The sequence below is a fragment of the Arvicola amphibius genome, chromosome 3 (genome assembly GCF_903992535.2).
Source record: "Arvicola amphibius chromosome 3, mArvAmp1.2, whole genome shotgun sequence".
NCBI lineage: Eukaryota > Metazoa > Chordata > Mammalia > Rodentia > Cricetidae > Arvicola > Arvicola amphibius.
Window position 1 is genome coordinate 78,522,728 of NC_052049.1, and position 25,965 is coordinate 78,548,692.

The following is a 25,965-nucleotide window of genomic DNA, read 5'->3' on the forward strand; positions in this document are numbered from 1 at the left end:
GGCTGAGGACCATGCATTGTATAGTAAAAGTTTTATTATTTCTTTGGCATTTTTCCAATGCTTCACCACAATACTTTTCCTTGAGAATCCTACCAATCTGAATTCAGCTCAGAAGCCAAGAGGACTGTTCTGACATTCATTTATTATAAGAAAAACTGAAGCCACACTTCCTCTTCATGCAAGATCATTGTGATAGTGGCTACCTCCTTTTTCTCTGACCTTTACCCAGTTTTCCTCTCATAGACAGCACCTTTTCTAGGCTTTCAGCTAACATTTCAGGAGCCCACAGCCCTGATCTTGCAGCCTTGTGTTGTCTTCCGATCACTGTCTAGGTGTGCTTGCTACACCTCCCACACGTGTGACCAGAAACCATCCTTAGTGTTTCAGTCTCACCTTTGTGCTTAACATTATTTTCATTTCAGAGCTACTTTACCACTGCTGTCTAGAACTGCTTCTAGTGTCTACTAGAACCTTCTGCACTCGAGGTTCAGATTGAGTACAGATTCAGGGATTCAAATTTCTTTTTTTTTTCTTTTTTTTTTTTTTTTTTTTTCTCCTAGACTCTGCCCTTCTATCTCCCTCAGGGATTCAAATTTCTATTTTTCAGGTAACATTGACTAATGTAGATTTTTAAAACTCAACTCTTGTATAGTTGGACAAAGGGTTACATTGACATCCGTGTTTTATTTGAAGTATGCATGAGGATGCAATGTCAGGCTGGAAATCGTAGGTGGATGATGACATAAAAACTAAGGACCAAAAGGTGTCAGGCACTGTCTGTTGTTAGAGCTTAGTCTGGGGCAGCAATCCTGACCTTGCACAGTGGTCAGGATGCTCTGCAAATCTGCATCCGTAACCATCACAAAAGCATTCTTCTGGAATTCCCTGCGAGTACCAAGGAGATGCCTAAATGGTCTTCAAACTAGAGTGATGTGCATTATGATATCATGATGTCAAAGGCTTCTCACCCATCCTTAATGCCCGCTGAGTCTCAGCCTCTGTTCCCTGTACCTTTTCCCAAAGCTTGGGGATCTCACCAAGGCTACATTTAACTTCTGACATCATGCTGGTGCTTCACTCCCTACAATGGTATCAAGTGCTACACATGAAGATCTCACATGCATTTCCAAGATCAAATGTTTCCTGAGGGGAAAAAGAAAAACAACAGCAAAATAGAGGGCTCGCGGGTCCACAAGGCAAGCGGCACTCATTTTGGAGCTGTATCCACCATTCGTTCTTGTTCGGTTCACTCACAGCTAGGTGGTGTGGGGACCGCACCAAACCAGCATCCTTCTATTACCACCTCCTGATCCATCACCTCTTTGAGGGCACACTTGGATGCACCATCTGACCTTCATCCTTCCTTGCCCATCCTGCCATTACTCATACCGTTGCCACTGTCTGTATACTTCAGTCAGCTCTGTATGCTAGTTCATAATGATTCTTCTATGGGTTGTGTGCTTTGTTTTTCTTTCATTTTGTTTTTCTACCTTAAGGAAGATTTTTAAAAATGGATGTATGCCTATATGTGTGATGTGTGCATGTGTGTTTTCACATGTGTGTGTGGAGGCCCAAAGTTGATGCCTGGTGACTTTCTCTGGTGGCTTTCCCTTAATGTGGTGGCAGTTGAGGTCTCTTATGAACCCAAAGCTTCCTAATTCAAGCTAGACTATCTAGCCAGTCTACCCTAGGGATCTCAGTCTCTTCCTCCTGAGTCCTAGGTTTGTGACAGCCACCCATGCCTGCCTCGAGATACACACTTCAAGCTAGCTCCCCAGACCTAGTGTTTTCTTTATGTCAGATGTTGTACTTACTTCTTTCAGACGGCTGTCTCTATCTTTGAGAATAACCTTTGTGTTCTTGTGCTTTTAATTATTTATTAATTATATTGTTAACAATAATTCTAAGATCCAAAAATATTAGTACCTATTTAACACTACTAGGGCATGATGGAAACCCAACCTATTCCTTGCTTTAAAAAAAAAAAAAAAGCACACCATGCTTTATTACATTTTCACTGGTGATGGTGTCAATATTCCATCTGGTTTCTATTGGTCACTCAAGACTTTTAGCATTCAGCCCCTTAAGGATCTTCAAAAGCAAGCAGTCAAATGTTATACACTAGAGTAAGCCAACGTCAGGGTTGACTATCGACTGTTTTCACTGTTTCTCACTTACAGTACCTTTTAAATTTTGGACCACGGGGTCATGTTCAGTAGGAGTTAGTTCTGTGTGGGTAGCCTTAACTGAAGGTGTGCCTCTCACAGAGAATTTACCTTTCACTCTTCCATACACCCAGGGTTACACCTGGGGATCTAATCAGTGGAGGACAGCTTTGAACACTTAGTTTTCCCTTGGTTTCCCATATATTACAAAGAGGATAATGATGAGCCCCAGAGCTGGGTGAGGGAAGCTTGTGATTATGAATTTGAGAGGAGAATTCCCCACACACCAAGTGGAGGAGAAAGAACTGCTTCATTTCCAGGCCCTATCAGTGCATGCAGATGGCCTTTATCTCAAATCTCCTGACAACTATCAGAAGTTTCCAAAAGCTTAGCTACACACTGGTAGAGGTATTTAATGTGATAGCTGTTGTGCAGTGTATTACATGCACCTATGTTCTCAGATTATATTTACACAGAGAAGTATAAATTTAAAGACAATATGTACATTTTTCAAATAGTAGAAAATTCATGTAAATGAGTAATGTCTGTCAGTTGAAGATTTTGTTTCCCCTTGGAGGACAGTATCATACATGTTTTATTTTACAAGTGCCTTGATGAACGGCTCGGAATAGAGTCTATGGCTCCAGGAGCATGTGAAGTTATGGAAAGTATTCATGAATTTGGCCTACCAATGGGAAAAGATAGGAATCAGTTTGCTGAGGAAGTGGCAAAGAGAGGAAGAAGGAGGCAGGGGTGAAATGCTGGCTGTGTGCTCCCTCTTCAACTTCCCAAATCTTCACTGAAGTTTCTGGGGAAGAGAAGACATGTGCCATTTCCTTTCCTCTGTTCCCTAGTTCTATGCCTTGCCTTTGAGGTGTCTAATATTGGTAAACTAAACCCCAGGAATCTATAGCTTTCTTTTATTGGTGAGCTACTGTTTCTTGTCAAGTATATTTTTCTTAATCCTTGAAGTCCAGGGAATGACTTTCTCAAGGTGAGGTTCTGCCTAGGCCGGTCCAGGGAATGACTCTGTCAAGGTGCTGTGTTGCTTAGAATGATAAACACTTTCTATCTGAAAACTCAACTCTTTGTAACTGCTCCTAGTGTCTGCCTTAAAGGCAGGCTGCCTGGTTCTTCTTTTCATGGCTGCTGGTGAGTATCTGGGAGCTGGCACTTGTCTGTATCCACCATCTTTTCTCCATTTGCATTAATCTTAGTCCTTCAACAAATGAACCGGGTAGGGTGTCTCATCTAATTCCATGTTGCCGACATCATTTCTTACACTGGCTACTTCTCATTTAGTTTCTCCAACTGTGTTCTTAAATCCATGATGGTTGCATGGCAGTGAGCTATGCATGTAAGCCAGCAGTGAGAAGGCTGAGACAGGCCTGGGAAACTCCAGGTCAGTGAGGAGCTTTCTTAGAAAAGGGTAGACAGGTCCTGAGGAAAAATGGCTGTGTTTTCTCTATTGACCAAGTCCTTTGCTTTACAGAAGCTTCTCAGTTTCAGAAGGTCCCATTTATTAATTGTTTCTATCAGTGTCTGTGCTACTGGGATTATATTTAGGAAGTGGTCTCTTGTGTCAATGTGTTCAAATGTACTTCCCACTTTTGCTTCTATGAAGTTCAGTGCAGTTGGTTTTATGTTGAGGTGTTTGATTCATTTGGACTTGAGTTTTGTGTATCGTGATAGATATGGATCTATTGGCATTCTACATGTCGATACCTAGTTATGCCAGCACCATTTACTGAATATCTTTTTGCCCATTTTATATTTTTAGCTTCTTTGTCAAAAGTCAGGTATTCATAGGTATGGAGATTGGTATCTGGGTCTTCAGTTCCATTGGCCTTCCTGTCTGTTTTTATACAAATACAAGGCTGTTTTTAGTACTGTAGCTCTGTAGTAGAGTTTGAAGTCGGGGATTGTGATGCATCCAGAAGTTTCTTTATTGTACAGGATTGTTTTGATTATCTTGGTTTTTTTGCTTTTCCATATGAAGTTGAGTATTGTTCTTTCAAAGTCTGTGAAGAATTTTACTCGGATTTTGATAGGCATTGCATTGAATCTATAAATGGCCTTTTGTAAGATTGTCATTTTTACTATGTTAATTCTACCTACCCAAGAACATGGGAGATCTTTCTATTTTCTGGTGTCTTATTCAATTGCTTTCTTTGAAGATTTAAAGTTCTTGTCATACAGATCTTCCACTTGTTTGGTTAGAGCTAATCAAAGATATTTTATATTATTTGGGGCTATTGTGAAGCCTGATGTTTCTCAGATTTCTTTCTCAGTCCATTTATCCTCTGTGTACAGGTGGGCTACTGATTTTTTTTTAAGTTAATCTGTATCCTGCTACCAAACTGAAGGTTTTTATGAGTTGTAGAAGTCCCTTGGTAGATTTTTTTGGGTCACATGTATAAACTATCATATCATCAGCAAACAAAAAAGTTTGACTTCTTCTATTCTGATTTGTGTCCCCTTGATCTCCTTTTGTTGTCTTATTACTCTAGCTAGAACCTCAAGTACTATGTTGCATAAATATGGAGAGACTGGTCAACCTTGTCTTGTTCCTGATTTCAGTGGGATTGCTTTGAGTTTCTCTCCATTTAGTTTGATGTTGGCTGTTGGCTTGCTGTATATTGCCTTTATCATGTTTAGGTATGTTCTTTGTATCCCTGCTCTCTCCAAGACCTTTATCATGAAAGAATGTTGCATTTTGTTGAAGGTTTTCTTCAGCATCTAATGAGATGATCATGTGTTTTTGTTTGTTTGTTTATTTATATGGTGGATTATACTGAAAATTTTTGTATCTTAAACTATCCCTGCATCTCTGGGATGAAGCCAAATTGATCATGGTGGATGATTTTTCTGATGTGTTCTTCAATCCTGTTTGCTAGTATTTTATTGAATATTTTTACATCAATGTTTATTAGTGAGATTGCTCTGTAATTCTTTTCCTCAGAATGTCTTTATATGGTTTGAGTACTAGGGTAATTTTAGCCTCACAAAAAGAATTTGACAATTTTACTTTTGTTTCTATTGTGTAGAAAAATTTAGGAGTATTGGTATTAATTCTTCTTAGAAAATCTTGTAGAATTCTGCAATAAAACCATCTGATCCTGGTATTCTTTTTGGTTGGGAGACTTTAGGTGACTGCTTCCATTTCTTTAGCAGTTATAGTTCTATTTAATTTCTTTAAATAATCTTGATTTAACTTTGGTAAGTGATATTTATCCAGAAAATTTTTCATTTTCTTTCAGGTTTCCAATTTTGTGGAGTACAGGTTTACAAAATATGACCTGATGATTCTCGGGATTTCCTTCATGTCTGTTGTTCTGTCCCCTTTTCATTTCTGATTTTGTTAGTTTGGATATTATCTCTCTGCCTTTGGGTTAGTTTGGATAAACGTTGTCTATTTTGGTTATTTTCTCTAAGAACCAACTCTTTGTCTCAGTGATTCTTAGTATTGCTTTCTTTCCTTCTATTTTGTTGATTTCAGCTCTTAATTTGATTATTTCCTATAGTCTAGTCCTCCTGTGTGAATTTGTATCTTTTTGTTCTAAAGTTTTCAGGTGTTCTGTCAGCTCACTAGTGTGGGTTTTTTCCAGCTTCTTTATGTAGGCATTTAGTGGTATGAACGTTTCTCTTAACACCGCTTTCATTGTGCCCCATAAATTTGGGTATGTTGTATGGTCATTTTCATTGAATTTTAGGAAGTCTTTAATTTCTTTCTTTATTTCTTCCTTGACCCATTGGTATTCAGGTGAGCATTGTTTAATTTCCATGTGTTTGTGTGTTTTCTGAAATTAGTGCTGCTGTTGATTTCTAATTTTAAGCCATGGTGATCCAACAAGATACACAGAGTTATTCCAATTTTTTATATATGTTGAAGTTTTTTTGTTACCTAGTATGTGGTCAGTTATTGAGAAGGTTTCATGAGGTGATGAGTAGAAGGTATATTCTTTTATGTTTGGATGGAATGTTCTATAGATGTCTGTTAAGTCCTTTTGAGTCATAACATCTGTTATTTCCCTTATTTCTCTGATAATTTTCTGTCTGGCAGACCTGTCCAGTGGTCAGAGTGGGGTACTGAAGTCTCCCACTATCAATGTGTGGGGTTTAATGTGTGCTTTAAGCTTTAGTTGTGTTTCTTTTACAAATGAGGGTACCCTTGTTTTGGAAAATAGAAGTTCAGTATTGATATTTCCTCTTGATAGATTTTTCCTGTGACTAATATGAAATATCCTTCTTTTTCTCTTTTGATTGATTTTCATTTGAAGTCTATTTTGTTAGATATTAGGATAGCTACATCAGCTTGTTTCTTAGGTCCATTTGATTGGAACTTTTTTCCCAACCCTTTACTCTGAGGCAATATCTGTCTTTGCAATTGAGGTGTGTTTCTTGTATGCAACAGAAAGATGGATTCTGTTTTCTTATCCAATCTGTTAGCCTGTGTCCTTTTATAGGTGAGTTTAGTCCATTTATATTAAGAGATATTATGACCAGTGACTGTTACTTCCTGTTATTTTAGTTTATGTTGTTGGTGATGTTATTGTGTATGTTTTCCCCTTCTTTGGAATTTCCTGCTATGAGATCATCTATTGTCTGTGTTTTTGTGGATGTAGCCAACTTCCTTGGGTTGGAGTTTTCCTTCTAATATTTGTGTAGGTCTGGATTGTGTCTACATATTGGTTAAATATGGTTATATCATGGAATATCTTGTTTTGTCTGTCTACAGTGATTGAAAGTTTTGCTGGGTATAGTAATCTGGGCTGGCATCCATGGTCTCTTAATGTCTGCATAACCCTTGAACAGGACCTTCTGGCTTTCTTATTTCCATTAAGAAGTCAGGTGCAATTCTGATAGGTCTGCCTTTTTATGTTACTTAGCCTTTTTTCATTGTAGTTCTTAACATTCTTTCTTTATTCTATATGTTTAGTGTTTTGATTGTTATGTGGCAAGGGGACTTTTGTTTTTGATCCAGTCTATTTGGTGTTCTATAAACTTCTTGTATCTTCATAGGCACATCTTTAGTCTAGGAGAGTTTTCTTCTATGATTCTGTTGAATATATTTTCTGTGCTTTTGAGTTGGGCTTCTTCTCCTTCTTCTATCCCTATTATTCTTATGTTTGGCCTTTTCATGGTGTCCCACATTTCTTGGATGTTTTATATTAAGCTTTTGTTAGAATTAATGTTTTCTTTGACCGATGAGTCTATTTTCTTACTTCATCTTCAGCACTTGAGATTCTCTCTTCTATTTCTTGAGCTGTGGCTTCCATGTGCCTGTTCACACACCTCCAAACACATGCACACACACACACACACACACACACACACACACACACACACACACAGTAGGGCCTGTACATACACATGCATACATACACACAAACACACATACACACATACACTTGGGCCTGTACACATACCTGTATAAGTATGTACAGACCTGCATGCATACACACACAAGGGATTAACAGAAGAAGTAATTAAAGTGACTGTCATTGCTTATGAGCTATCTAATATTTTGCCTTAACCTATGTCAAATGCATACACTAATTTTAATATGAATATCTTAGTATTAGATAGATAATATAATTAACCCTAGCTTTTATAAAATGGCAGGATTCATATACAGATATGGCCAACCCAAAGTTCATTTTTTACTATGATATAATACCATAACTGTGATGCAGGAAGGGTTATTATATCTTTTCTAAGCACTTTTAGAAGAATAGACTGACACTCATAGCAGGAGGTAGATTATAGAGATAGGAGGAGTCTAACAATTTTCTTCTTCAGGAAAAAATCTCTTAATATACTATAGATTTCTTTACATGTTAAAAGTAATTCTCCTCGTATTCAAAGTCTTCCTTTAGATACGTTGCTTAATTTTTTCCTAAAGAGTCTGGTGCATCTGAAGATTTCAAAATAAAGGCAACTAGAAGGCCCTCAGTGCAGTCACGTCAAAATCTTCCCCTTACTGTATTAGCTCCAGTTTCCATATTCCCTCAACTCACTGGGCACTGAGCTACATCTATTTCATTTGTAGTATGTCCACTGATTAGCATGAGTTTTCTGTTTACTTAAGGATCCTCTCTGTCTTTCACCTTCAAAACAAAAGATCCTTCAAAGTAGGTTCTATATTATACAGTGATCAGGTTCTATGTTACACTGTTATACTCTGGACCAGGACCTAGCACGTGGCACTATTAAACATTTCACTAGAAGAAAATTAGAATAGGTGAACACAGCTTTTGATTGAAACATTGTGTCTATATTAACCTCATAAAGATCTATTAATTAGGACATCTGAGTGGCCCAGTTAAACATTTGGTCACTCTTTGACTCATGAAAAGATTGAACCATGGGCATAATTGTGAGTCCTTTCTATATTGATTCCAGTTATATTGTATATAATCAACATGGCAGGAAGTTAAGGGTTTTTATTGAGGGATATTTTCCTTTTTTAACATAGTCAGTGTGTAAAATGCTTGCTGTGGTTCTCAAAATGACACCACTATTTCACATTGTAATCAAATACTGATGAAACCAGAAAGGGGGTGTGTGAAAAAAGAGAAAGAGGGTAAAGCTCACTGCAGTAAAATGTAAAGGGTTGAGGATTGCCTTGGGAAACAGGGTGGCTGTCCCAGTGAGGAGACTAAGGTTTAAGACGTTTTCTGTGGTGTTTTGTGTTACATTTTTCTTGTGTTATTGTATTTTAAAGGATAATTAAATGTTTTAAAAGAAAAACAAGAGGGTTGTATGATGAGGATTTTTAGAGAAGAAATGTGATCACAATCCCTGAGAACTTAGACAACAATGAGGACACTAAGAATTGACTTACATAGATCTAATCTACATGGAAAGTAGAAAAAGACAAGATCTTCTGAGTAAATTGGGAACATGGGGGCCTTGGGGGAAGGTTGAAGGGGGAGGGGAGAGGCAGGGAGAGGAACAGAGAAAAATGTAGAGCTCAGTAAAAATCAATAAATAAAATGTGATCACAGGGTGACTCCCCATATTATTCTATTTTCTTGTCCATTTTATTTTTTCCTTCCTTCTTTTCTTCCTTCACTCTTTTTTCTCTCTCTCTCTTCTTTCTTTCTTTCTTTATTTCTTTTTCTTCCTTCTTTCCTTTCTTTCCTTTTTCCCATGTGCATGTGCACATCCACACATGTACTCGTGCGTGGGTGTTTGTGTGTGTGTGTGTGTGTGTGTGTGTCCATCCGTTTTTCTGTCTCCCTGCATATTTGGTAGCAGAAAGAAAATCTATGTCTTCACAGATGCCAGACAAGTGTTCTCCCACTGAGTTACATCCCAAATACCTTTTAAGTTTATATTCTGAGATGTTTTATTTGCTCACTAAGTTACCAAAGTTGGCCTTGAAATCACTCTGTAGTCCGGGATATCCATGCCTTTATAGTTTTCCTTCATTGACTTCCCAAGTACTCAAGAAACAATCATGTACTACTATACCCAGTTGCCTAATGCTTTCCTTCTTCTGCCTTCTCTTCTGCTTTCCTCCTCCTCCTGGTCCTGCTCCTCCTCATCCTCTTTCTCTTTGTCCACCTCATTCTTGTCCTCCTCCTTGTCCTCCTCCTCCTAACCCAGAGATTCCAATTGTTATTTAACCCAAATCTGATGCCTAAGATTTCCCCCTCCCCCTCTTTCTTTGAGACAAGGTCTTACATAGTCTAGGCTGGTTTTGAACTCCCTGTATTGTTCAGAAACAATGCTTTGAGGTCCTCCTGCTTCCCCCTCTCAAGAGCTGGGATCACAGTTATGTGTCACCACAGCTGTCCAGCTTTCTTCCACTTTCAGATTGGTGATAAAATCTACAGCACAATGGATAAAAGGCTTAAAGAAGGCAAAACGCTGCTAGTACAATGAGTTCCTATATGTTCACACAAAGTTCTTTCCCTTTTGTCTTCTCTGTAGGTCGGAAATTTAAGAAGTTCAATAAAGTCCGAGTTATGAGAGCCCTCGATGGTGTTGCTCTCCCTCAGTCAGTGGGCCTTCCTAGTGAGAGCCAGACCCTAAGCCAGAGAATCAACTTTTCTCCAAATCAAGAAATACAGTTGGTCCCCCCACTGATCAACCTGCTCATGAACATTGAGCCTGATGTGATCTACGCTGGACATGACAACACAAAACCTGACACCTCCAGCTCTTTGCTGACCAGTCTCAATCAACTAGGCGAGAGGCAACTGCTTTCAGTAGTCAAATGGTCTAAGTCATTGCCAGGTAATTTGTATGTAGTAACATGCATTAAAAGGTGTTATGTTTGTGACACTAGCTGAATGTTGAAATAGTCTGTACAGTAGGCCATTCATCATGTAAACAGTTCCATATGTTTAGCAATTCAAACTTCTTGTCTAAGTCTCACATGTGTGTTTGGTTCAGTTGTTAGAGCACTAGGTTAGCATGCATAAGCCCTGGGATCAATTCCCAACATGCCTGCTCACACATAAGATTCCCACAGACTATGAAATACAAAAGAAGTAGAGAACATGCTGAGGATGGCTGATAATTATCTCCATGAAACAGCATAAGTGTATTGTTAAACAACAAATATAGTAATTCAGATAAAAACATGTTAGCCATCTCTTTACAATGTTGGGTTCATTCTAAAACTTAACAGGTTTCTTTTTGCTTTATGTCTTATGAGTGAGTACATACTATATTTGTCTTTCTGGGTTTGGGTTATCTCACTCAGTATGATGTTTTATAGCTCCATCCGTTTGCCCACATATTTCAAGATGTCATTTTTTTGCACTGTGTAGTACTCCATTGTGTAAATGTACCACATTTTCCTGATCCATTCTTCAGTGGAGGGGCATTTAGGTTGTTTCCAGGTTCTGACTGTGATAAATAATGCTGCTATGAACATAATTGAGCCCAAGTCCGTGTGGTATTATTGAGCATCCTTTGGGTATATACCCAAAAGTGGTATTATTGGTTCTTGAGGAAGGTTGTTTCCTAATTTTCTGAGAAATTGCCACACTGACATCCAAAGGGGCTGCACCAGCTTGCACTCCCACCAGCAATGCAGAAGTGTTCCCTTTCCCCACATCCTCTCCAGCATAAGTTGTCATCAGTGTTTTTTTTTTTTTTTTATCTTGGCCATTCTTACAGGTGTAGGATAAAATCCCAGAGTTGTTTTGATTTGCATTTCTCTGTTGACTAAGGATGTTGAGCATTTTCTTTTTTTTCTCATTTTTTATTAAAAATTTCCATCTCCTCCCCTCCCCCCCACCCTTACCCCCCTCCCTCCCTCTCCAGGCCAAGGAGCCATCAGGGTTCCCTACTCTATGTTAAGTCCAAGGTCCTCCCAACTCCCCGCAGGTCCAGGAAGGTGATCAACCAAGCTGAGAAGGCTCCCACACAGAGCCCGTCCATGCCATAGAATGCAATTCCATCGCCAATGTCCTTGGCTTCTCAGTCAGCCTCCACCGTTGGCCACATTCAGAGAGTCCAGTTTGGTCGCATGTTCCATCAGTCCCATTCCAACTGGAGTTGGTGATCTCCTGTTAGTTCTGTCCCACAGTCTCCATGGGTGAACGCACCCCTCACGGTCCTGACTTTCTTTCTCATGTTCTCCCTCCTTCTGCTCCTCATCAGGACCTTGGGAGCTCAGTCTGGTGCTCCAATGTGGGGTGTTGAGCATTTTCTTAAGTGTCTTTCAGACATTTTAGATTTCTCTGTTGAGAGTTCTCTGTTTAGGTCTGTACTCCATTTTTTATTGGATTATTTGTTCTTTTGATGACCAATTTCTTGAGTTCTTTGTGTATTTTGGAGATCAGCCCTCTGTCTGATGTGGGGTTGGTGAACATCTTTTACCGTTCTGTAGGCTGCTGTTTTGTCCTGTTGACCATGCCTTTTGCTTTACAGAAGCTTCTCAGTTTCAGGAGGTCCTATTTATTAATTTTTTCTCTCATAAATCAAAGAAAAACCAGCCTACAATTCACAATCTCAGAGAACCTAGACAACAAAGAGAACCCTAAGAGAGACATACATGGATCTAATCTACATGGGAAGTAGAAAAAGACAAAATCTCCTGAGTAAATTGAGAGCATGGGGATCAGGGTAGAGGGTAGAAGAGGACAGGAGAGGAAGGGAAGGGATGGGAGAGGAGAAAAATATATAGTTCAATAAAAAAATAAGAATAAAACCTAACTGAAGTTATCAATCGGTTCAAAATAAAAATCAAATGTGCATACTCATGTAACAAATCAAAACAGTACTCAGAGCAACTGTAGTTTCTAGAACCAGTGAAGTATACGAAATCCCTGAAGTCAGCAAGGCACCTGGAGAGAAATGAACTTCAGTCTCTGCTCTCTCCCATCACACTCACAGGAGGGGCATGGCTGAGCTGTAGGGAGAGTTTGTGTGTTTTCATAAAAGAATTTCCCCTTCTTTATTGGCAAGACCTCAGCACAGCTCTTGAGCAGCCAAGTGGCTGGTAGAAATATAAGGATAAATTTCTCACTTTGTTGAATCTTAGATGGCAGATTCAAGCAAAAATTAGAACTATTAGTGAGGCCTTAACCTCATGATTAGAAGCAGAATAATTCTTTCAAAAATCATATGCTTCTCACACCAATAACATTCTTGAACTGTTCATTTTTCAACATATGGTCAAGAATTAAACACATTATGTCCTTTTTTGTCCTAGAAGAAATTCAGTTAGGTATTTTTTTTAAGAATCTCTTCCCAATGTGCCTGAATACATTTCTTGGCTGTTATTCTACCTGAAAGGTTTGAAATATAATAGATGAATTGTTATTGAACATCCAAGGTTTTGTGAAACAGAAAACAGATTCTTGTTTGTTAGACTTTCAGAAAGAGACGTATTGAAAAAAGTTAACAAAACTTGGTATTCTAATGGAGATGAAGTAATTCTGTAGATGGGTCAGAATGCCCAGATTTTCATCCGCTTTATTGCAGCTGACAGACCTTGGACAGGCAACTTTTTCCATTAAAAAAGTTTTGAATATTTAAGACTTACCGTGAAGTGATAGATCTTTTCTAAGCAAATGCTGTAATGACATTGATAAAAATAACTTTTTAAGTGGGTGTTCAGCTGTGGTTTTAATTTTCCATTTTTTTCATTAATAGAAGATGGTGACCCCTTGGCTGCTATTGCTGTGGGTCACTGTTTCTTTTGTCTGCATTTTTGGAGACTCTTCATTGTTTGAGAAGATTTACTGTCAGTGGAAAGAAAGCAATTAAGAAGAATATTTATTCATTTTAGATAAAAGCTGTTTTTAAGTTAAAATGTTTATATATCAAGATATTTTTACCTCCACACTAACCTGGAAAATAATGAGAAGGAATTTCTGTACTGAATTTGGTGGCAACTTTTCAAATGCTGCAGAATATAATTCATATGTGGCAAATCCAAACAACGGTCACACCTTTATGAGTCCCTGTGACTCTGTTACTGACGCACAAGGGCAGCATAAGGTGAGCCACGTTTGTGTAGACTGCACTCTTTAGGCCCCACTTGTGAACAGTGCATTTGAAGGGCTCTGTAAAATGGCTGCAGAGATGCTCGAGGAACCGGTAGCCAGTTTTCCTCGGAGAAGAACTGAAAGTGACATTAATTCAAAACTGTTATTGTTGCCTTTCTCGTTGCTGTAAATTGCTAACTAGTAGCTTAAGGGGGTGGAGGTTTATTTTGGCTCATAAGAGGACACAGTCTATCAGAGCAGGAAGGTATGGTGCTCAGAGAGGAAGGCAACCAGTCCTGTTATGCCCACAGTCAGCAGGGAGAAAGATGAATGCTGATGTTCAGTGTTCCTTCGCCTTTGTATCCAGTGTGAATCCCAAGCATGGATGGTGGATCATCTCTCTCCTCACAGACGGGCCAGGGTTTGGGCTCCTAGCTGGTTCTAAACCCAGGCAAGTTAGCAGTCAAGAGTAACGATCACCATGGCCCGCTGTTATTAGAGACTCTGAACTGATGTTAGCTGACTCCACACACAATTAGTCACACCAGGTTCTTGCTCAGTGACTCAATCAGTGCCTACCCACATGCATGCTGAGTGCAGATCCTAACAATAAATAGTGCTGCTGGGAAGAAAAGCCAGAGGGCAGGCTCACGGCATGAATGAACTAGACAAAGCACACCTTCCATGTGGGCACTGGTTAGCACAGAAGAGAAATTTATTTTATTCAGTTACTCATTTGCAATGATATCATTAGTTGTGTGGAAAATGGACCTTTGTTAAAGAAGCCTTAACTCTAAGCCAGGTTGTGAATTTACATAGTCACAATGACAATATAGCTACATTTATTCATGCACATCATTGTTGGAAAATCTGTTGACAGAAAAGCTCAGCGAAAAAGATGTCAAAATCAAATTAAAAGCATAAGTTTAGAGTGATTCAATGGCAGTTTTGGGTGTGACTCTGCAGGTGCCGTGGGTTCCTTATTTCCCAGACAGGGTTTCCTCTTCTCTTTGTATCATCTCTCACTGTTGTTGATGTGCCACCATAATTGCCATATTCAAAAATTTATAAACCACCTCATAGAATACACTCCATTTGTCATTTAGCATCTGATTGTGGATGATTTCATGTGGGAATGTATCTGAGCATTGTATTTCGGGTTAAAGCATGAAGTGATGTCATCTACAAAATTTTAAAGCTTTACAATACACATTTCCTCTTTTGAAAGGCTTTGAACACACAGAGAGATGTAGGACACCTAACAATAGCATAAGACACAGAAATAAATGGAATAGGGACAGATGAATACCTTCAACACTGGTTCTAAAGGAATGAGAGAGGAGACATTAATTGTGGAAAGAGAAAACTCTTTGGTTAGAAGAATCTGTGTGCCTGGTGGTTATAGGAAAGGAAAATTGTGAATAAGATTCGATAGTGATGAAAAAAACAGGTGGCAGTGATCCTCCATCTTTCAAATGTGGGGATTCTTATTATCAGAAGTTGGTTTTTTTCAGTTACCCCACAGGAGAGCAATGAAACATTTTAGTAGTTACTGAGAAAATGCATCTGTGTAAATGAACTCTTGACTACTGCTGTCATAAGTTCTGGCCTTCTGATGATTTCACCACCAAATTATTCAAAAACCAATGGCAATAAATTGATTTGGGTACTAGTGATGAAGAATAATCGCTCACATAAATCTCTGGCAGATTGACTAGGGTCCTGAAAGGTATAGAAGACAAAAATTAAATTAGTAAGTACTTATTCAAAACACAAGTTCAGCTTCTTCATCAGTAAATAGTAAAAGAATTAAAACAATAGAAGAGCACAGGAAAACATTCTCTTGTCTTTTCTCTGTACTTGGTGAGGTATCTGCCCAAGGCTGGGCTTCTGCACTCTAATGGTTGCCCGTTGAGTATGTCCCTTCTTGGTTTCAATGAACCGCTTGACATAAGGACCTGAAGACAGGAACAATATTTTCATCATATTCTAGCTTTCAAACATGAGTCAGTGGCAGTGTGACAAAGATTTTCTTTCTTCCCATGAACGAATGAATATTTCAATGTATTATCTTCAAAAAGCGATGAGAGAGGAATAAAAGTATCCTTCCAGAAGTTAAGTTTGACCTGACCAAGGCTTTTATAAAGATTTTCAAAATTTATTCCTTAACTTTATTTCATTGAAATTGCCATCACCAATGTTGACTTTTGAAAATTGTTCCAAGTTGAATGACTGTTCTCAGCCCATGACAGACTTCGATGCCTGGGGGCTACTGGTAGAGTAACCACTTCCTGGTGAATCTCATCCTTTGTTCTTCATGGCTTTCCTTCCAGGTACTTGGTTTCTCCCACAAACTTTTAGCCATTTTATATTTGTTCTTCCACCCACACCATATATTTTCCCTGTCTGGAGTTCCATCCTCTATTCTACTTGCTTCTCAGGCCGCACATTTGTAGCCTTGATGTTCCCCCTCCACTCCAATGACACTTGAATAATGGCACCAGCCTAACCCCTTCAGCCATGTATTCCAAAAGCTTGTAACACATCTCCACCCAGATGACCTCCCAACTCAACATGTCTTTACAGTTCATATGTCAAAACCACTTTTCTGTATCCTGAAATGACACCCCAGCCAAGCCTTCAGAACCATCTTTGCCTCTCTCCTCCTTCATCCCCTATCTGGTTGGTTGGCAGCTGTATCACCGCCTCTTATTCAATACATAACTCATTATACTGCTACTTCCATGGCTTGTGATGCAGCTTAGTTTGGTCATCAACTTTTATGTCTTTACCTACATTTGAGCTCTCAAACAATACTCTAACCCAGGAATCATCTTTCTAAAATAATTGTAACCAATCATCTTTTCCCTTTTCCATTTCAGAATAAAGTCTAAATTCTGTATTTAAACCCCATGGTCCTCCTGTCGCCCAGTTCTGGAAGTGACAGCACTCCTCTTAAACTTCCCTTCATCCCACGAAATCTAAGGTACATTTGCTAGGAGTCTTTGCGCAGTTCCTCTCGTGCTCATCCTGGGTTTTCTCTACCTGGAGGCCCATTCCTTCACTCACATATTCTGCTGCCTTCTTACCCCACTTAAGCATTCACCCTCTAATTTTTCCTGTATCTTCCTAGGCTGAATCCCAACCCTCGAGAAGAGGTAGAGGTAGGGAAGGGTCTTAGGTTCAAGATTGGCCTCTGAGACAAGAAATACCTTGTAAAGTTCTTGATCACAGCAGGTCATCAAATGTGTTGGTGATGTACTGCCTCTTCTTTTCTGTGGTCTGAAAATGCACAAACAGTTGCAGGTTGTGCCCCGAGGTCCTGAGGTGTGTAAGGCTGTGCCTTAGTTGAAGTTCACTGTTTCAACTCTGTGACAGTTTTGAACAGAAGTACAACTTGTACATTTTTAATAGAACTTTGGAAGTCACAGCAAGTCTCACATGCCATCTGTTGTCTTTTACTTAGCCTTTTTTATCCTAAAGTATTGAGAATTGAACAATTCACAGTCGTTTATTTTTTCAAGAATTATTACGTCAAGACACTTAAAGAAAAGGACCTTTTTCACACTACTTGTTAAGCACAATTAGCCATCATCCACCACTTCCCTACAAGTACCCTTTTCCAGTTTGATTATCATCTCAAATGCACTAAATCTCTCTAATCATTATTGCCACAGGAATTTGATCTTTGTGTTCCTGGCTTTGTTTCAGTATAAAATGTTGGAATGGTATCGCAGTAAATGGGAAACTTTGGACTTCTGAGTCAGCCATGTTCAAGTCAATTTAACATTGGACCTTTTCCACAGATACACCTCCAAAAGGGGGAGGGAGTAGGTTATTCTCTGAGTTCTATTCTGTCAGATGGAAACGTATGTTCTGCTGTGAATGTTAGTAACTGAGTCGGTTTTGAAATATTTCAATAAAAGCTGTCTTTTATACTACAAGAAAGTAAAGTGATCCTTTATTTCAAGACATTGATGAGCATAGAACGCAAGAGGGAAACAAAAAGCACGTAAGAACGGGAATAAAGTGCTAGAAACACAAGCAGAATGGTATTTCCAGAAAAGAAAAAGAATCATATACGTTTAACTTTGTAAAAGTTTTAAAACCAGTAAGAAATTAGCATAAAACAAAGGCTTAAGATAAAATCTCTAGCATAGTTGCATCAAATATTAAGAAATTTTACAATACAGTAGAAGGGTTTAAAGTGAGCGTGAATATTATAGAATATAATGAGTGAATCAGTAGAGATCATAATAAGCATTCTATTACTATTTTTATATATCTAATTCCATTGAGCCTCACTTTCTAGTAACCTGTAATTTTATATATAATGAAATTCATATATGCATATGACACAATCTGATAAATAAAATAATATATATATATATATAATCAGTATTCTGAAAATATTTCAAATACACATTTCATCAAGAATGCTTAGTTGTATGTATATATGTAATTTGTATGTACCTATTCATGCATCTATGCACACAGGTAGGTAGAGTGTGCATGTGTGGAGGCCAGAGGTTGACACTGAGTGTCATCTCCTCTTTCCCATATTTTTTAAGACAGGTTCTGTTACTGAACCTGGGGCTCACTGTTTTGTCTGGAATGGCTGGCAGCAAACTCTAAGGACTCAGTTGTCTCTGCTTCCCCATAGCTCTGGGATTATGAGATACAGCAAGCCTGGCTTTTTCTTTATAGGAATTCTGGGAATGAAAACTTAGGTCCTTGTGCTTGTGTGGTGAGTACTTTGCTGACTGAGCTATCTTCCCAGGCCAGTGATGCCTATTTTGTCTTCTGAATTTATTCACAGTCTTTATATTTTAATTATATTTATGTTTTCTGTAACATACAGGAAATGATTTCTGGCTTATAATTTTGCTCTTATTTTGTTTTGAGCATTTTTTCTTTCTTTCCTTTTATTTTTAATATACATTGTTATTTTGACACAGGTTCTCACACAGCCAGAGCTGGACTAGAACTTACTCTGTAGCCAAGGATAAACTTGAACTCTTGATCCTCCTACCTACAGCTTCTCAGTGCTGAGATCACAAGCGCACAGTACCATGAACAGTTCATTTATTTTAAATTGGGGAATGCTATTCAATTCGATTAGTTTCTTTTCTATAGTAATTAATCAAATGAGAAGTCTCATTGCAGGATCCATTGATGGGTTAAAAATTATTTGCATATTCTTCAACAAAAATGGACAGTTATCTTGAATCTTTAGCAACTGGTTGAATTGGTATCTTTATCCTATGGCCCAACTTGTTCAATGTAGTGTAAAGTCAATGCTAGAGTCAGCAGTGCAGTTCATGACTTCCTGCAGAGCCTTTGAGTCACACCAATACACAGCTCTAAATGTGCCTCCTGTGGGGAATCTACACGTTAAAAATTTTAAAAAGTAAAAAAAAACTCTTATGAATTGATTCTGGATCTTATCAAAGAATGCTGAATAGTTATTAACAAGCAATACTTGTGCTTTATGTATTAAATTTATACTGTACTTATATTTTAGTAAAGTATACTATAATACACTTTAACATTTACACTATGTATTAAAATTCACACTTTTCTGAAATAACATACCACATATATATATATATACTTGAAGAAGAAGTTAAGTTTTATGAAAATAAGGAATTCTAAAATTACTATACCACAGTTGTTTTTGGCTTGAAGGAGTCTTTCTGCCACAAAGTAAGTTAGATTTGTGGACGCCAACACCATCAAAACAAAGGAAAACAAACTATTCTAATCATAAATAAAAAGAAAAGAAGGAAGGAAGGGAGAAAGGGAGGAAGGGAGGGAGGGAAAACCCTTGAATCTCACATCAGGAAAGAAGGAAAACAACCTCTGGAGGGCGCCAGGAATCCATTCAGCTGAGGTGAAGGACAGGTTTGGAATTTGGCACAAATGAGACACCTGATGGGACAGTGAGCTGGTGCTCACAGATACATCCATCCCTTGGGCCCATCAGTATCCTCTACCACACTCACTAAATAACCACCCCTTGTCGTTGCTGGTTCAGATTCAAAATCCTAGCAGCGTGTGCTTCACAAATCACACCAAGCAAGATGCGGAGGGCAACAGGGCCTTTATCTGCTTTCCCTGTCAGCAGCACCGACTGTTACCAAACTCCAAACGGAGGGACTCAGTAGTCAAGCAGAGACAGACAGGAATAATGAGAATATTTAGACCTTGAAGGATGTGCCTCATAAAAGCAGAAGGTTGCTGGGATACCACTGGTTAGGGGCACACTCGAGTTTTCATCCCCAGGGATGGCTAAGGAATACTAAGCCGAGTGTCATTCCTCAACTGTCCCCATGGTGATGGGGCCATGGGAGCATGTGCAGAGAACCTGAGTGTCTAGCAGAGGGAGAAATACCTTCTCCCTCAATAGCTAGTGGATAAAGTGTTGCTCTGGTTTTATTTCTGAGTTAGGTCATTTGTGAATGGGTGCCAGTGGAGTTTTAAGGAAAATAAGTGGTTTTCAAAGAGCTTCATGGAAAGAGTTTGATGCTCACATAAAACATTTATTTTATTTAATCTTAAAATATTAAATCCAATTTCATTATTCAGCTGTTGTAAATTACAGTGACATTCACATTCATATTCTTTCCCTGATGTATTCCCAGGCTTCAAGCTCATATACTCAACTGCGATCAATGTTCTTGAGGTCTCTCAAATATGTCCAAAGTTTGTCACTTTTATCCTATATTGTTTCTTTGCCCTTATTTCAGATTTGGGGAAAGTTACTGAAAGAAGTGTTTAAAGCCTTCTTGCTTCCATATGCAAAACAAGTGTCTTGCATTTTCTTCTTAAGTGTTTCCCTGATACAACTGATGCAAACTTACCCCCACTTCTCTCCCTAACTCCTCCCACTCTCTTCCCAACATCCTGTCCTCTTTTACTTTCTTTTTCTTTTCTTTTCCATTAATAACTGACTGGGTTAAATTTGTGCTGCCCATATACCCACCATATGGGGCCACTGATGTGAGCCTGGTTGACCTACCAGGGACCACATCCTTAAAGCAAACTGACTTTCCCTCCTTGAGAAGCCATCAGTTGTCTATAGGTCCTTGGGAAGGGGCGGAGCTTCTGAGTTCCCCTTCTCCATGATGGAATGCCTACAGGTTTGAACTCATACAGGTCTTACACAGGGATTATGCAGGCACCATAGCTATTGTGGGTTTATGAAGACAGGATATCATGTCAAGAAGGCATTAAAAAACAAATGCCACATGTTCTCATCCATGTGTGGATATTAACATTGATTTCCATCATTTTAACATTGTATATAGCATGAAAATTGGTCTTAGTATGTAAGTGTGACATGAATCCAGATGATTAATTCAGTTAATCATTCCCACTAGCACTAAGTCACAGTGACTGATGTTCATGACATATGAAGTAGCTCCCTCCTTGTCTCTTTTTAGGCTGTGTTATTTATGAGTATTTTGTGACTTTTAGGGAAACATGTCAGTATCTTGTTTCAATTTCCTACAGACCTTTAACATTGTTCACATGATTTCTGTGATTGCTTTCTCTCACAATGTTTGTAGGTTTCCGGAACTTGCATATTGATGACCAGATAACCCTGATTCAGTATTCCTGGATGAGTCTGATGGTCTTTGGCCTGGGGTGGAGATCCTACAAGCATGTCAGTGGGCAGATGCTATATTTTGCACCTGATCTAATCCTAAATGAGTAAGTTGTGATTTTTAGTGCTTTTGTTATTATATCATAATATGATTTGGAAAGATACATTGCAATAGAAGATCCTGTGTTTAGTGTCCTAAACAACAAAAATTTCCTAAAATGGTTTCTGAGAATTGCTTTCTTCCTTTATGTATATATATATATATATATATAATATATATATATACTTTACATATTTATTTGTTTATTTATTTTCTGTATTGTGAGTGTGTGGTCACATCTCACCTAGGTTTATTCATCTATACCCACTGTACATAGTGCAGGGATTCATAAAGACATTTTTCAATAAGTATACACATTTTAACACTGTCCTTCATCTCTACCTGTCGCTGCCAGTCCTCTTCATTTCTTTGGACAGTTTTCTTCTACTTTTGTGTCACTGTGTCATATATACATACATGACACAACATATACATATGTGTGTGTGTAATCTAGATCCACAAATGAGAGAAAATGTATTTGTTTTACAAAGTCCAATTTAATTTACTTAACATGATGTCTAGTTGTATCCATTTATCTAAAAACAACATATCCATTTATGTAAAAACATAGTTTTGTCCTTTATAACTGAATAAAATTCCATTATAGATATGAAGTATATACAAAACACACATGTATACACATACCCGTGCGCACACACACAGAGTTTCTTTATCCATCTATAGCCTGGTTACTGTGAATTCATGCAGCAATAACTATTGATGAATTGATGTGAGGGTCTCTATGATGTGTTGATTTGGAGGCCTTCAGGAGTTTTTAGGTTGGGCAATAGTAGATCTATTTCTACTTTCAAAGGAGCCTCTATACTGATTTCCTTAGTGCAGGACTGGTTTACATTCCCAGAAGCAGTGTAGAGGGTTTCCTTCTGCCCATATTGAGTCAGAACGGGTTGTTATTCTAACTGCCATTCTGACTGTGGTAAAATGGGAAGATGAAATCTCAGTATAGCTTTAATTAACTTTTCCTTGATGACTCATAACGATGAACATTTTCATATGTTGATTGGCCATTTGTACTCTGTCTTTTGGGAACTGTCTGCTCATTTCATTAGCTTGTTATTGATTAAGTTATTTGATTTCTTGATTTTTAGATTATGATCTTTGCATATTCTAGATATTAAGCTGATGTCAAATGTGTAGTTTACAAAAATTTTCTCTTATTCTTTGACTTTCTCTTTACTTAATTTTCCCCTTGCTGTACAGATGTAAGTTAATTTCATGCAATCGAGTTTGCCAATGCGTGGCATCATTTCCTGAGAGTTTGGAGTCCTTTTCAGAAAGACTTTAATCTATGTTTATTTATTTGAAACTTTTAGTTAAATTCTTTGTGCTATTAACTTGTTATCTGGAGTCCTTTCCTCCCGTCTGGAAATTATTTTTTTCTCAAATTAATATTTTTATTTTTTTCAAAAACTTACTGAGATGTACATTTCAATATAAAATTAAATATTTGTCATATTAAATTAAGCTTTCAGACTTTTATACTTGTGGAAATGACATTTATCAGAAATATTTTTGCATGACAGTGCTTGTTTACATTCAAAAATTGAGCATAAAATCTTCTACAAATATTTCAATTTGATTTATTATATCTAAAGAGTTTTCTGCATGTGGTCTTCAGGTGGTAAGAATTTGCCCAGGACATTGTCTACACTGTTCTGATAGTGAAAGTCAAGTTGCAAGCATCTATATTGACAACTGACACTTGTCTGATGTCTTCACAGTTGACAATCTTTCTGCTTCATTCATTCCTCTTTAACTTATAGTCCCTTGATGTAGGCAAGAACTCAGCATCCTTCCTTAAGAATTCAGAAACTGGGGTTAGGGAGAACTGGATAACCTGCCACAAACCTGGGGGTTTAACCTTAATCCTTCTGTATGGGGGGTATCCTATCTTTATCCCACTATTTCTCTAGCTGCACTGACTAATGTTGACATCAAAAAATAACACGTGCCTGAGAGAATGCCTCAGGAAACCTCCATCTTCAGAACTTATCTTAACCTTTTCAATTATTTAATGTATAATACAATTCTTCTGTTCGTTTTTATGTGACACCACATATATCCCCTAAAATGTCAGTGCTGTAAATTTTCATGAACTGAAGCAATCCATTAACAAGTGCACAAAATTATATTTACACATACAAATACACATGTTATTCAGTAAATGAAGCATTTTCTGGCTCCAAATGCTCAATTCCTGCAACAGTGCTCTTAGTCGATTTAGGTATTTAAAGCATGATTATAAAAGCAAGAAACAATATTAACTTCGATCAATGTGTATTTAATGTCATGTTTATGTCTAAATTTTTTGCTTTAAAAATTTAGTAAATGTTTAGAAACATTTAAAATATCAAATATTAAGTTTTCTTATTAACTGTATCAGTAAATTCAACAATAGGAAAGATAATTGCCGAAATCTTGTCTACTGACAAATTATGTAACTGAGGGGCTGATAGGCTCTGGATTGCTTTTTGTTGCCTTTTTTTAAATTTCATGTTGGTTTTTTTTTCTGTGCCATGTGTGGTGCAAGGCAGAGGATGAAGGAGTCATCGTTCTACTCGCTGTGCCTTACCATGTGGCAAATCCCACAGGAATTTGTCAAGCTCCAAGTGACCCATGAGGAGTTCCTCTGTATGAAAGTCTTGCTACTTCTCAACACTAGTGAGTACACAAGCGTGAAGACACTTATTATTTTACTTTTGAACTCACAGGGTAACTGTCAAACATATAGTCATATATACCAGGTAGAAAGCATAGATCATAACTCTGAAGGAGTAATCTCTAATATATTGTCATTGACCTTAAGAAAGCGTTTTGGCCTTCATCTTTTCATTTTTCTTGGTCGGTCATATAAGACTAAAATAGCCTAGCCTACTTCTTTGTTTTACATGAAATATGAAATATGATTACATACTTATTTATTAATTCAGTTTTACAAGCTCACTAATACGACATGAACACAAGCTATGTTTCCCATTATTAAACCTACCATGCACACACAGAAATATTCACTGTGCAACACATAGACCCTTGTTTGAAAGTATTCTTAGGGAGTGGGGATGGTTTGACTGTTACAGCAAGATCATTGACTTGGTACATCTGAAATGTGTGTGTGTGTTACTCAAGCCGGGGAGGGTGGTATACAATAAAAAGACTTAGGTTTCTTCCACACAGTGGCCATACTGTATCATATAACTGAGTCCTTAGTTGCATCCAACTACAAATGAACACATAAGGAGTGAGTGGAAGTTTGGATGCAAGACTTGAAAGTTGGGAACAGCCATGGGAGAAGGGAACAAATAGGAGCAAAATGTGTTAGCACATGGTATGCACTAAGCCTTTTCCCACACACCACAGGTTCAGCCTTTAGAAAGATAAATGATGCTTTGATTTGCAAAAGAGTCACAGGGAGTTAAGACCTCAGGATGGGCTGACATGAGTATCTTTCTCAGCATCACAGGGACTTCTGCTAGCAGCACAAATCTCAGACAACTGAGGAAGGGGGCTTGGGATGAGAAGGAAGAGGCAGTCCCTTAGACTAGAGAGTACTCTCATGGAATCCACATGAAAGTACTAACATGTCCTATACATCTTAATGAAAATTTGAATAACATTTTGGCCAGTGGGGAGAACTGCACAAAGAGTTTGGAAAAAACATCTTTAAATCTAATGGGATAAATAGGTAAGCATTACAAAGATATGAGGGGAATTAGAATGCCATGTGATTCTTATAGTCTAAGAGATGGATGAATGCATTCAAGTGTCAAACAGCTATTTAGACACTATAGTGAACAAATCATAAGTCAATAAATAACAACACTGTTAAGAGAAATGGCTTCATATTTAGAAAAAACACCAGTTTATTTTGCTCAAAAGAATATATATATATATATATATATATATATATTCAGATAATTCAGTTAAATGTAAATGTCAAAATTGTTTAAAAACAAATGAAGAAATACAAACATTTCAAACCTCCAATAGGAAATACCTTTGTAAAACAAAAATTCCAAGTCTAGACATATGGCCTGGCAGTCAAGAGGGCTAGTGCTCTTGCAAAGGACCGTAGTTTCATTCCCAGCATTGCTGCAGGTGGCTCACAGCCACCTGTATCTCTAGGTACAGGGAATCCAGCACCCTCTTCTGGCATATACAAGAACTCACACACAGTGTGTATATGCCTTCAGATACACACAGATATATACCTTCACACACACATGCAGGTAAATAAAAACAAATTCAAATAAAGGAAATGGGAAAGTTGCAATGAAAAGTTTGATAATTTGATTATTATCAACTTAATTTCCTATGTGCCATAAAAATTAAAGCAAAACTCCAGGAATGGGTAACAGATTGCACACAGCTCTAAAAAATTTCTAGTAAAGGGGTTTACCTAGAAAAATAGTTTCATATTCACATGTCAGTGTGAGTTAGCTATAGGGATTTGTTTGGAAGCTTAAAGAGAGGTACATGATTTTAAATAACTACATTCTGGAGTAACTGAAAAGAAGAGATTGTAGTGACTGTAGGCATGCATGTCTCATATCTGCATGGTTGTAATACGAGAATCAAATGTTCATTGAATATTGCAAAAATTACTCATGAGATCTG

At 37.9% G+C, this 25,965-nt stretch overlaps 1 protein-coding gene across 2 annotated transcripts in view; it reads left to right on the forward strand.

Moving 5' to 3' along the window:
• The window catches only part of Pgr (progesterone receptor), a 56,556-nt gene that overhangs the window by 24,252 nt on the left and 6,339 nt on the right, over positions 1-25,965 (forward strand). The window contains exons 4-6 of one of the 2 annotated variants that reach the window (XM_038323779.1): positions 10,107-10,412; positions 21,193-21,337; positions 23,882-24,012. In XM_038323779.1, the coding sequence (XP_038179707.1) occupies positions 10,107-10,412; positions 21,193-21,337; positions 23,882-24,012 (582 nt within the window). The remainder of the gene's footprint in view (positions 1-10,106; positions 10,413-21,192; positions 21,338-23,881; positions 24,013-25,965) is intronic. The other variant, XM_038323780.1, reaches the window with a different exon arrangement.